This window comes from Seriola aureovittata, chromosome 20 (genome assembly GCF_021018895.1).
Source record: "Seriola aureovittata isolate HTS-2021-v1 ecotype China chromosome 20, ASM2101889v1, whole genome shotgun sequence".
NCBI lineage: Eukaryota > Metazoa > Chordata > Actinopteri > Carangiformes > Carangidae > Seriola > Seriola aureovittata.
Genome location: NC_079383.1, coordinates 17,624,910 through 17,638,507, shown reverse-complemented (window position 1 = coordinate 17,638,507; position 13,598 = coordinate 17,624,910). Strand labels below are relative to the sequence as shown.

Sequence of the window (13,598 nt, the reverse complement as noted above, 5' to 3'; positions counted from 1 at the left end):
TGTTTATGGAATAAGTTACGTATTTGTATTTGTATGTATTATTTATGGACCATACAGCGGTCCTTTGACACTAAAAGCCAGTTTTCCTGTGTGGGGTTGTGTGTCAGGCTCTATAACGCCTCCTCCATTGTGCTGTTTGACCCGTGGGCCAGCCAGAGCTCCCATGAGGTCCCTTATCCCTCCATCAGTCCTCTCTCATTAGCCACCACAGGCAGAGCCCAGAGCGGGGTAACACAGAGCCCCCCCCCCCCCTGCTTCCTCCTCTGGTCCCCATGAAATACATACAGCACAAATACAGATGACAGAGATCACCTTTTAGCAGTCGTGATCCACAAACAACTAGTGCACTTCTTAAAATAACCACCCGCCTGCTTCCTGTAGAAGAAAATGAGCAGATGTATTTCTTGCACTTTTGTTGACAGTTTCCGATCCCCGTCAGATTTCCTGATGCTGAATCATCTGTTGGCGTTGTAAGGCAGTGGTCAGGTGTTCATGTTAGTTTTATGTAATTATTAATCTTTTTTTTTTCTTTAGTTACACAGAAAGGATCAAATTGGCAAAGTGGTTCAGTTTTTTTTTCTTTTTTTGGGGGGGGGGTAAAACAGGGATTAAAAAAAAAAAGCAGAGGTGGCAACATGAGGAGGGAGGAGGAGGAGACTGGGCAGGACACAGTGGAGAAGCAGTTGATTATGAGTCCCATCAAGTGATCAATGATTTCATTAATAAGACGGATCACGCGGCTGTCATAGCTGTGACACGGGCTGAGGGATGATCCGCTCCCAACGCTCCATTTCCCCCAAGCCTCTCTCTCCCTCCCTCCCTCCCTTCTCCCTCCCTGTCTTTCCAATATTGCCTCCCTCTGCCAACGACAAGGGAACGCCAAGGAAACAAGGGATGGAGCTGGGTGTTGAGGGGGGTGGGGGGGTGGATGGGGGGTTAGTCATGAGGGAAGGGAGGGTATGGAGGGTTGGGGGGGGATAGGAGGAAGGAAGAAAAGTGAAAATCCATTTTGAAACCCATTTTCAATTAGGGGTCCACAAGCTGTTATCACAGGTGTCCCAGAATGGGGGCCCGTAAGTGAAAATGTCTCCTATCCGTTTCTGAAATGAAACCTTATCTGGGAGGCACAAAGATGGCGGGGACAGCGTATCTGTAAATTACTTTCCATCCCCGCTGTTAACGGGGAACTTTATTTCTGTCAGATGACATTCCCCTCTATTTACTGTTGATCATTTAAATGGCTGCCTAAAAAGAAGGTGGCCCCTCACTCTTCCTCTATCTCACCACTCTTCTCTGTATCATTCTTTCTTTTCTTCCAGTCAGAGGATTTTTTTCTTTTTTCTTTTTTCAAAAGCAGTGAAGTGTTCTTTTTCTTCTTTAAACACTTTAGCCACGCTCTCCCTCTTTGCTTAGGGATTTCTCTGGTAACCTACACGAAAGCCTAACATTTGTTGCCCTTTAAAGCTTAACTTGTTTGCCTCAGAGACCCTTTGCTCTTGCCCTTTTAAGCACGACCGTTAAAAAAGGTCCCACCTCACCCACTTCATGAGCCGCTTTACATTTACTGCTCTTACGTTAAAGCAGCGAATCGTCTGAACTGTGTCCTCCATTTTTCAGGTTCTATCACTTACACTAACTCCATCTCTTTCCTCAAATCAGTAGCAGCCATATCATAAAAGTGCAGCCAATCAGAAACTTTTCCCCCAAATAATCAACCCTTCAGCCCCCGCCCTTTTTTTTTTTTTTTTCACAAATTATCCCATGACGACAGGATTTCTTCAGCCAAGGAGCATGGACATCTTTTTTTTTTTTTTTTTTTGCTCGGGGACCAAACAAAAGAATCAGAGGACTTTGTGGTCCACCTGCCTGCCGAATGATGAGGGTGGGAGGGGAGAGCACCGCCCCCCCTCCAAACCCCTCCTAAAGAGCACCAATCACAGCATTGTTGTGGCACAGTCGGCCCTTTTGAGCTGTCAGTGCGAGAGGAGGGGGCACACAGATGAATGGCACACAGGATGAAGCCACCATTTAGCAAACCATGTGGGAACACTCTACCAGGACTCAATAATTACTCTGAGGCTGCTCAACTCGGACAAAACTTTACAGACTGAGGTGGAAGACGGGAAGACAGATTGGTGGCGGAGGAAAGCGTTGACTTGTGAATTCCCCCCGTAGTGCACGTGAAGGGGAGATCGGTTTTTCATCATCAGAACAGCCACTGATCAGCCACAGGATTCGCTGATCTTGGGTGTTTAGCTTGGAAAGACCGAAAGCTAAACATCCGCCGTGTCCACTCCGACAGCCCCTCCTACTTATTCCCCACTTTTCACAACTTATCGTAGCACACTGTTGCCGGGCACGCCACGGGGTTTCCGCTGCGCTGAGATCAGGGGCCGCTACTCCACTGCTTGACGGGGGGAAATATTTCGCCGGGGCCTTCCTAAGAGGAACCAGTCGCTGGGGTTCCACAGCTGCTCACAATTACCTTTTGTTTGGATGGAGGCAGCGGGGCAAGGGCTACGGGGGTTAAAGTTGAGGCGAGTGTAGGGTTACACCTGATAAGAGGTTATGAGTTCTGGGGGCGACTTGGGGAATGTGCTGTAATTATAACCACACAAAGAATGTGTAAGCTATCTTATGATTCCAAGAGCGCGATTGGGATCTAAAAGAGACCTTTCTCTGCAGATAGGCATCATCCCTCCCCCCTCGTCAAGTGAATTATATGACTACTGTATTTGAGGGGAGTGCTTAAAGCTGTAGCGTATCCTCTGACGTGGCTGAGTCATTGTAAGCGAGGTTCTCAAGACGAACCATGTTCAGAGCTTTAATTACCTGCACATTACGAAGAAAAAAAAAAATCCACAATCATGAAACCAAATTGCATCCATGCTTTTTCCACAACAAACTTTTTTTTTTTTTTCTTTTTCTCTTGCTACCCCTTTAATTAATAAAACAGTGCTGGCCATCTGGGAGTGAGTAAGAGTGAGAGTGTTCCCAAGATGCTTCAGGATGCATTACCTTACCCACTTCCTGTGATAACTCCCATATGGGGACCGAGTCACAGCAGCTTATTTACCCTTTCCTGGATTGTTTGTCTGCTGTTCACACTTGGGATGATCATATTTGACATCAGCAGAGTCAAGGAGGGAGGGAGGGAGGGAGGGAGGGAGGGAGAGGGAGGGGGAGGTGACAGAAAACTCTCTATCAGGCCACCAGCTCCAGCTACAAGCCCCCCAAACCCTCCATACCCAAAAAACCTCCCAAATCCTCTCACTGCTAATGAGCACAGCTGCAGCTTAGGCCGTGGTGATCTCAACTCTGGTTTTGTTATGACTTAAGCTTGATGCTCCAAGGCTTCCAAAAAAAAATAATAAAAAATAACAGAATCTGCCTTCTAATATTCCTCATTCCAGCATCTGAATTGAGAATGAAAGGCTGAATGACGACAGGCCTAATGAACTGTAATCTCCGCACCACTTTTAATAGCATGTGTGGAAGACATTGCTATGTAAACATGCCAAAGTTGTGCTACCAGCGAGCGTCGCATGCAACTCGCTGTGAACCATGAGAATAAGGGGAACGTAAACAGTCGTAAGCGAGGATCTGAGCGTGTCTGCAGCTTTGAAATCGTGTTTTTTTCCGAGTTGGTCAGTTTCATCTTAAAGTAATGAGAGCATGGGTACAAAAAAAAAAATTAAAATAAAACATTCCCTGGTCCCCAGTAGATCAGAGGCCCAGATGCTCAAATATGTTAAGAGATATAGGGGCGTATCGTAGCCGCACCTCCGTCTCCAGCTCGCAAGGGTCTGGAAAACATCAGGAAATGCTTGACAAAGAGACGCCGCCCGCCTTCGTGATAAAATTTAGAATAAAAATGGATGAAACTTGTGATTCAGTGGCTTTATTTATCCACAAGTTGTGGATAAATTTTGATTTACAAATGCGACCGACCTGAACCTGCAGAGAAAGTGGAATTTCTCCATCAGCAGGTAGATTGCCAACATCCAACTGGGCGTTTTCCCAAAAGACCAAAATCATATCTGACGCGTACCGTTTGAGGTGGTGCTGGAGGCCACCGCCTTCTCGCTGATGTCATTGCGCGCTGACGAGCCCTTGGTCGCCACGATGGTCTCCACTCGCTTCTTCTTCTCAGCTGCTGAACTGGCCTGGGATTGGTTTTCCATGGCGATCGCTCATTCCTCAGCACCTCATGGAGACGAGATAACTGGTGGAGAAGAAGAAGAAGAAGAAGGCGTTAGGTAACATATCACAAGATGAATCTGACTGCTGTGTTAATCTTTTTCTCTGCGCTTGTAAAACCAAAAATAAATCCTCACTGTGATTTGTGCATTAAGTTTATTTTATTTCTTTCTTGATCTGCCATACGTTAAACATTTTATCAATAGACTGCCTGAAGAAAAAGACTTCAACACTGGGAATCTTGTGAGGGAAAACTTCAGATCCAATCCCTCCCTTTTCATGATGCCCAGAGCAGACCACGGGTCAATCCACCAGCTCACCCTGATTTATTTTAACTCAAACCTGCTGGGCTCTGATCTGCTTGTCGGGAGACTGATCTCCTTCTCCACTAACTGTTACATATCCAAAACCAAAATATACTTTACCTTATTCTCAACTATGTCACACTAAACTTCTGACTTCTTGTCAAAATAAAAAATAAAACGAAACAACTCTATGAACATAGTAAGGCAGGACATCCTGACTAGGTTTTCTATCTCAGAATAGAAGTAAAGGCAGCTTGTGGATACGCTGATAATCCTGCTCGAGCAGCCTTTCCAGAGAGAAAGGAGAAACCTTAAGGGGATACCACAGAGAGAGAAACATTCACAGTCCTGAAAAAACAAGGGTTGTTTGAAGGCCCTTTTGGGAATATCATGGTGCCGGGCAATTTTTCTTTCAAAGAATAAAGGTGGTTCAAGTTAATACTGTCTGTGGGTTTAGAAGGGGTTCAGCCAACAGTCTAGCAGACATGCTGCTCGGTTCAGCACCTCAGAGGCCGTCTACAAACTCCACTCTATCTAGGTCATGGAGGTCTCTGATTATGGAGACAACATGGTGATACACCGCAACCGCTCATTTCCACAAAGTACAGGACAGCTTCATTTGGTCCAATACAAAGCCTTTACTTAAGACTCCATAATTCATGGCTGATTGCTGGAAATATTTAGTCTGGCTAACATTTTCTTTCCAATAAAGACCGGCTAATTCCCTACCTGTACTATTTAATTGTCCTCCACCCTATAAACACGCATGGATACAAAGGCCAGCAGTAAAGTCAAGCTATAATGCAAACAGAGGCGTGCTGCTGAAACTACAAGAGAAGGGTGGTGGTGGTAGGTGAGGGGAGGGGGGGGGGCGATTTTTACCAACTCCCCAAGGAAGGAAGGCGAGGGGGAAGTGGTGAGGGGTAAACTTCAGACAAACACTGTGAGCTTTGTTTGTTTTTTTTTCCCAACCCCCTGAAAAACCAGAGTCTGTCATCCATTCTGACCCGACAACAACATCTGTAAGCAATTGCTGGCTTACAAAAAAAAAAGAAAAAGGAAAAAAAAAAAAAAACACAATGCAATTACTCCCCTACCAATCAAAACAGAATTAAACAAGAGCTTGTCCTCTAATCACTCCCACATGCATACATGTGTAGCCGTCATCAACCACCAAAGACATTTCTGTCCTACTTGCACAGATATCATCTCGAATCACTGTTGCATGCATTTGATAAGAGGGGGATGCTTTCATTTCTGGGGGTCTTTGGAGCATGAGCCAGCTAATTGTTGGAATATGCGCGGCGCATGTACGTCTGCATGTGTGTGTGTGTGTGTGTCAGTTTCTGTGCTGATATCTCATCGCAGGTGCCGTTGGTTTACTTTCATTTCGAGGAAGTGAAACGATCAGAGAAAACTTTTTCAGTCTCCCTCTTTTGAAACTGCCATTACATCATATCTAATGACTGAACCTGAGCAGGAGCAGTGTAAGGGGAGAGAGGAGTGTTACTGAGGAGCCCCTTGCAGGCTTTGTGTGTGTTTAGTGTGCAAACATGTGTGAGTGTGTCTTCTTGTTGGCCCCCCCTCGCCCCCCCCAGGTGAGTCAGACCACAGCGAAAACAGATGAAAGCGCAGCGAATATGAGGGGTCGGGGCTAAGGGGGTGGGTTTTGTAGGGGAGTCGAGGAGGGAGCGGGGCATTCCACTGGTCGGGCAAATATTCGCAAGTCCAGGCCACTGAAGCGTGTCTGACCGGCCTTTTGTGTTCCACAAGGCAGGCCACAGTTCCAAAGCAGCAATTAAAAGCAGGACCTTTTCACCCATAATCCCTCTGACCTGGACGCCCACACCCAGTCCTGCAGATGTTCCCGTCTTTGCTTTCGCCTTTCGTGTTGCTCATTTTCACCCCTCTGCCCCCCCACCCCCCCACCCCCCCACCCCAAAAAAAAAAAAAAACACTCAGCAGAAATTCACAAACACAAAAGACACTTCCATCTGTGTTTACATCAAGACATGGCGACGTTGTCATGTGGAAAGAATTCCTGATGTGACAAAGTTTTTTTCTGTGTTTGCAATAAAATGTTAATCTGAGGACAAGAGATCCTGGTTCCCCTCAGAGTTAGTTTGGGTGTCACTTTCATGTAGCAGACAAACGTTCAAGCTCTCATCTACTCATGGGCCAGATGCAGAAATCAGATTTTTGTGTACATTTACATTCGACAGCACAGTAGTAAAACATCTGTACGGGAACTTCTGCTCAGACCCTGCACCCGTGGTGTGTCGCAGAGGCCTGGCACAAAAGACGGAATTACTGGGCACCGGTTGCTGTTGTCACCCAAAATAAATGTTAATTTCATATTAACGTCTTTCCCATGAAATGTCTGTCCTACACCCAATTAGAGAAGAGAGAAAGAGGGTGTATCTTTATTTGTGCTCGACTGTAATCCTTCCACACAGAAAGGGAGGCGATTAAACAGGTTTAAAATACCACAATTCAGACTGTTCCCTCAGAAAAAAAAAAAAAAAACATTCTTATTTTATAAGCACATTAAGCAAATCAATTTAACATAAATTATACGCCTTGGTGACAAAGGCACTGAGTTGAAAGTCATCTGCAAATTGTACACATCAAAGTGTAACACTAAAATAAACTTTTGCCTTTGATAGAAAAAATATTCTGTTCTTTTTTTTCCCCCCTTCATGCAAGCTTAAACTACTGCTAACAGTATCAAAAATCACCGCCTTTTGATATTTTCAGGCGATGTCTTTACAAGCTTACTTTAATGAAACTGCTTAAGGTGAACCTCCAGCTCCACCGCTTTCAGTCACAGGGAACACATTTGCAAATGCACGGCACACACTCTCACTTACACAAATACACACACACGCTCAGAAACTGGGGGACATTTCTATATAAACTCTTGAAGTGTCTTCTTAGATTTGGCAAACCCCCCCTCACAGACGGGGTACTGTATTTGTGTTCATTTCATTAGGGCGACTGTTCAGTGTCGAGGGCCCCCTGAGGGGGGAGACTGGCAATGCCGCAGCATTCATCATCATTACATCAGCGACCACCGAGATCTGCTATCTTAGGCTTATCAACACTGCACAAACGCACCGCGGCGCAGCGAGTTAGAGGGGAGGGGAGAGATGGGAGATGGAGACGATTGAGGGAGATTGTGAGCAAAAGTGGGATAAGAGGGGGAGAAAATGAATGGAGAAAGGGAGGAGCGTGAGACTGTGTGTTTGTGTGTGTGTGTGTCTCTGTGTGTGTGCTTATGTATGCGTGCATGCATGTGTCTGCACCTCACTGTGCCCCTGCATGCCTGCACATGTTTTCCTGTGTGTACAATGTGTGTTTTCCCACATTTCGCAGCTATGCCAACAACATTAAGGGCTCCTGCACAGCTGGAATAACTAAAACACTGAGGGGCGATGAGGGAGGAGGAGTCTGAGCCCTTCAGCTAGATTAGCTGAATCTAGCAGTAAACCGAATGCGCTGGCTCGGGCTGCATGTGTTTGCATTGGATAAGGTCAATGAGGGGATGAGGCCCCTTAAGGAGACAGTGGAAGTGCTCGCCGGTGGTTCGAGGACCTGTCATTGGTTCAAAAATCCCTACTGAGGAGGTGTTCCCAAACTCAATGGCTCTCTGAGGAAACCACATACTTAGGTTTCCATGCTGTGTTCAACACTGCACTTATGGATCGCCCTTGGCCCTGGAAGGTACAAAAGGGGAAAGAGGTGGGGGGGGGGGCAGTTTGGTGGCTGTGGCTTTCCTTTCACCAGTGAAACTTAACATTGTGCCCAGATGGCTAAGTCTGGCCTACAGCTGATGGGGACCAGCCCCACAAGTAAGGGCCATTTAGCAGGAATTAGTCACACCCTGCCACACACACACACACACACACACACACACATATCAAATCCCAGATATGCACATGCAAACTGGTTTAGCACTAGGCCTTCTCACCCTTTTGTGTACTGTGCCATGGTTAAGCTATGCAGATTATTAGTCATTTACATTTTCATATGATCCAACCTATGTGTGATTCCCACTTTTTACAGCCACACTGTAAAACCTACAGCTGATTTTACAGTTACCTTCATTAAGACTATTTATTGCTTCATGTTGTGAGTCAGTAAATCATCACATTAACGCTGCATGGAGAAATGTAAATCAAAAAAAGACAACTGCCTTTAACTCCTCTTGACTTTGGAGTAACAGCATCATAATATTATTCCATCACCAAAAAATCTGGGCTGCTATCACGACTTCACTGCACAAAAATGTGAAAATGGAAAGCCTGTTCAAAAGAGGAGTGTTTATATTTTTTTTTTTGTTCAAGGACAAACAGTGCAAAAACACAGCCCATCAGTAGCTTTCAGCGGAGCTAATAAGATTATCCTCGCGTGCGTCTTGGTCCCTCAGACCTCTCCACTTAAGATGCTTTGGATGGCTGGTGAGGGACCCTGTGTATTGCACAGCAGAATGAGCTGAGTGCATCTTACATTCCTGGGTAACAAACCCACACGATGTAATCGTAATGCTTACACGACGCCTCTTTTGCGCTCGCTACCCAGTAGATAAGGGCCGAATAAAGCGCGCACCACAATGGAAATCTTTGCGCCTTTTCCCAGCAGCCCCCTGCTTATTAGAATGTTTATTTATATATTTTGACTTTGCATTTGTTTGTGAGCCACTTGTGTCAGGGCAAGTGGGGCCTGCGAAGACTGAGACAATGGATAATGCAGGCAAGCTTTATTGCCGCGGTGGCCCAGTTATGCTGTATTGGTTTCCCCCTGTTCTCCACTTTATTCATCTTCTTCCCATGTTTCTGTTTGATCAGACACTTTGGAAGAAGCAGCAAAAATGCAATGAGGGTCCAGGGAAGGAAAAGTAGAACATTTTTCTATATGCAAAAGTTTTTTTTTCCTTGAACTTGCCAAGAATAAGATTTGCATGATTACAATTATTCTTCCCAACTTTACTGCAGACTTTGTTTGTGCAGCATCCACACATCCTCTTGAAATTGAGTTTATTATAATAAAAAAAAGACTTGCTGTTGCAGCCACTACATACTCTATAGCTAAGGCTTCAAGTGGCCCCCTGCACATGGCACATACTGTAAAGCACAGGAGAGTGGGGTCTGTACACTGTCAATGGGCCTCTCATCTACAGTAAAAACAGCCCTGTGTTTGTGGAGGCATTCTTCATATGGGGCTTTAGAAGGTGCTCTGCGTGACGCCATCCTTCGCCGCGTTTCCACAGCGAACGAGAACATGTTACGCCGCGCGCTGCGTTTGTTTGAGAGAGCACGGCTCCTATGTAACGCGTGGCAGAGAGAGAGAGAGAGAGAGAGAGAGAGAGAGAGAGAGAGAGAGAGAGAGAGAGAGAGAGAGAGAGAGAGAGAGGGAGAGAGAGAGAGAGGGAGGAAAGAGGGGCTGTTTCGACTGTGTTTAAGAGCGTGTGAGCCTTGGCTGTGTGATGATGTGCACAGGAGTAGATGCACCAGGTGCTCTTATACACCTCTCTGTATGCAAGTGCGATCACTGTGTGCAGAACATAAATAAGAGAGGGGACCCCGGGGAGAAGATGAGTGGAGGAGGAGAAATTCCTGTACTGATGAAAGCCTCACACACATCTCTCTCTCTCTCTCTCTCTCTCTCTGCTCCCTCCTCCTCCCCGCCCGTACACTCAGGGAAGGATCAAGCAGATAGATGGTCCTGTGTGAGTGTAGTGGCAGCAGGTATGGCTTCGACAGAAGGTCTTCACACTTAGCCCAGGGGACTGTGGGATATGCTCCTCTTATCCTCGGCGCCTTAGACAGAAGTGTGTAACAAAGAGCAGCGAATATTGGAGGGGAAACAGAACTACAGAGAGGCTGCACAGCTACAGGTTATGGAGTCGCAGTGAAACCGTCCTGCCCACTTTTGACTTGAAGCTCCCTTTCTCCTCAGTTCAGTTTCCCCGCTTACTTATTTTGCACATACTCCTCCCTGTCCTCCTCTCATTCTTCCCCTCCTCCTTCCGATCCTTTTTTCCCTTTCCCTTCATTCCTCCGTGTCATTGGGATAAGTGTCGGAGCAGAGTGAGTCAGTGCTGCTATGTGATTAATGACGGGCCCTGGCGTCTCCGGGGCTGAACGCTAACAACAGCCAGGGGGCAGCGCGATAATGCACAATAATAAAGCCAGCAGACAATCAGCCAGGCAAAGCAAGGCCTATTAGCTAGCCCCATCAGGACGGCTAAGTGAGAAATTAGCCCTTCCCAAGCCCCGCCACAATTCATCAAGTGCTGCCCCTGAATCCCCCCTCAAGAAGTCATAATGTTTACTTAAAGACTGGCCTCGATGCCCCAGTGGCAAGCTTTATTGGCTCTTATTAATTCCCGCCCTGGCCCTCGCGGCCGTGCCATTTAAACCGAATTAAAGGGGTGAAAATTGGATGAGATGAAGTTGTCTTGGTGTTTGGCTCCGGCGTGATAAAGCCGGACCTAAACAGAGGGAGACTTGAAAAAAATAAGAGGGGTGGGCAAATAAAATCGGGGATGTAAAGGAATGCTGAATGAAGCTGTCATGAAATGCGCCGCAGTCAGTCAAAGGAATGCAGGGAGAGAGAGAGAGAGAAAAGAGGGGAGGGAGGTGGGGGAGGGTGAAGGGGGGAGAGAAAGGAAGAGAAAATGAAGAAATGGCATTGCTTTAATGCTAGACTTCCTGTGTGGATGGGAACGGATCCAAGAGGGTAACACTGGGTCACACATTCCACAGATGCAGGAACGGGATGATTCTGTTGAATCTTCACGTTCTCCTTATCTCTCATCACACAGGGGGGAAAAAAATACCTCGAAATAAGGTCACTCTATCAGCACTCCAACCTTAATTCAACACGTCAGTGATAGACAGGAGTAAAATAAATAAATAAAAAAAAGGGGGGGAGGGATACACTCACAAAAAGTACATGCACTTAATGAGGTGGCTGCGCTCTTAAACCAACAGAGCAATGAATCACACTTACAAACACCAATGACAAAATGGGTCTTATTTCATCAGCTGGCTCAAATGACCCCTTACTAAGAGTTGTGTATATTATGTCGAGATGAAATGCTCACTCGATTAATCAATTAGTCATTTAATTCCAGCTCTTCAAAGTGAGAATATCCCACCTTTCTCTTTCATATGATTGTACAGTGAATAACCTTGGGGTTTGCACTTTCGGTCGGACATCAAACAAGACACGGGAAGACATCACCTTGGGCTGTGGGAACTCCTAACGGGGCGCTTTGCCCTTGTTTCTGAGATGTTATAGACTACGACGAATAATCATCAGAAGGCACTGACTGAAGTTGTCTGTCCCTCGTTCAGGTCTGTGAGTGGAGCCTACAGGTTGAGAGCCTCATTCGCGTGACCTGTGGGTCTGTGTCGCAGGCTTGGCGGCAGGTGAGTGTCTTCTATAGAGAAATATGAGGTATACGGCAGCGGAGGTGTGAGATCAAAGACAGCTGCGGCTCAGAGGGAGTTCCGGAGACTTCTAGTTCCCTGACGGCTCTCCCAACGGCAGCGTCGGGAGACAACTCTCTCCCTTCACTTTCATATCAGGCACAGAGCCCCCCCATCCCTCTGTGCCGGCTCCTAGGCTCCACACACGCACACACACACACACACACACACAAGCAGTCTCAGAGGATTTGGCAGTGCTGCCAAACCTGTACTTCACCTACAGCAACACTTCTACACACAGATACACACACACACACACACACACACACACACTGTTGCTCATCAGAAACCAATGCATCACAAACACACAGCTGAATATTTGGGATTTTGAAAGGCTGAGTTGGGAAGAAACTCTTTTCACTGCCAGTGTAAAAAAAAAAAAAGACTCACGCAACTCAAATACCAAGACAATATCACACCACACAACACTGGAGTGAGATGCCATAAAGCTCCCAGCACTTCCGAGTGCTCAACAAAAAAAAACTTCCCGTAAACCCAAAGCGCACAGTCACAAAATGGCCCCCTGAAAATCCCCGGCATAAAGAGCGAGGAACAAGACTGTCATTAGAGAAGCAGCCCCCTCAGGCCTGCCGACTTGCTCGTGAGGAAGCCAAACATCTGGCTCTATTTACTCGTTTCAGCTGTTTGCAACCCCGCCTCAAATAAATCAGGGAGCCGTAACGCCATTGCTTAGGACAGGTCCTAAACAAACACGCTCAACGCTCGCCGGCTCACTCACTCACTCACCTCCGCGCGTTCGAGCATCCCAACCGGGGCTGGGCCGGCTAACGCAGGCAAATAAATTCGCGAGGACTAGGAGGAGGAGGAGGAGGAGGAGGAGGCCTTAATTGGAGCGTTTGACGGGTGCCTGGGGTTAATTGGGAAGCATGGAGAGCAGCTGGCTCCACGGTGGAAGTAGAGACGGGGATAATAAGTTCACCCTTTGCAGGAGAGACAGTTAGTGATGAATCAGATCAGAGGAACAGTGTACTGTAATCATCCTCACATCTCCCCTCCTCCGCCCCGCTCTCCTGACAAGCAGAGACAACCTGGCTCTCAGCTACGCAATCTGGCACCTATCACACAGGACTGGTAGTCACAGAGAAGAGATCACCCGGCGATAGTTCACACACACACACACTCATTCAGCTAATCACTCACACACACAATAATTCTTACCTCTAGGACACGGAACCTAGTTTATCAGTTCTCCGGTCGATGTATGTAAATCTCTCCAACAATGTGTGTACTAATGGCTTATTACCCTGCGTTAGCTGGTTTGCATTGATCTCTATGCCAGAGGGAGATGGGGAAACTAGAGCAGTTCGCCGCTCATATGTACCAAGCAGGACTATAATCACATCCCAGCTTGTTTCAATAAAAGCAACATTAACATAAACCATCTCAAACACACTAAAACCTTCACCCCCGCTCGGTCCGTGCAAGAAAAGGGGGGAAAAAAAAACTTTCCTGGATTACAGGGTAATCAGGGCCATATGGGATGAGTCTGTCTAACTCTGTGTGTCTCTCTGATGTGTACAGATTGTGTTTGTCTCCACATATCACGACTTTGTAAATGAGCAAAGTGTCTTTCTAT

General features: G+C 46.6%; 1 protein-coding gene across 2 annotated transcripts in view; it reads right to left on the bottom strand.

The window, feature by feature from the left end:
• gli3 (GLI family zinc finger 3) overlaps positions 1 to 13,598 on the bottom strand; it is a 94,028-nt gene that overhangs the window by 71,939 nt on the left and 8,491 nt on the right. For both annotated transcript variants that reach the window (XM_056364075.1, XM_056364076.1), the window contains exon 2: positions 4,052 to 4,225. In XM_056364075.1, coding sequence (XP_056220050.1) covers positions 4,052 to 4,184 — 133 coding nt within the window. In that variant the 5' untranslated portion in view covers positions 4,185 to 4,225. The remainder of the gene's footprint in view (positions 1 to 4,051; positions 4,226 to 13,598) is intronic.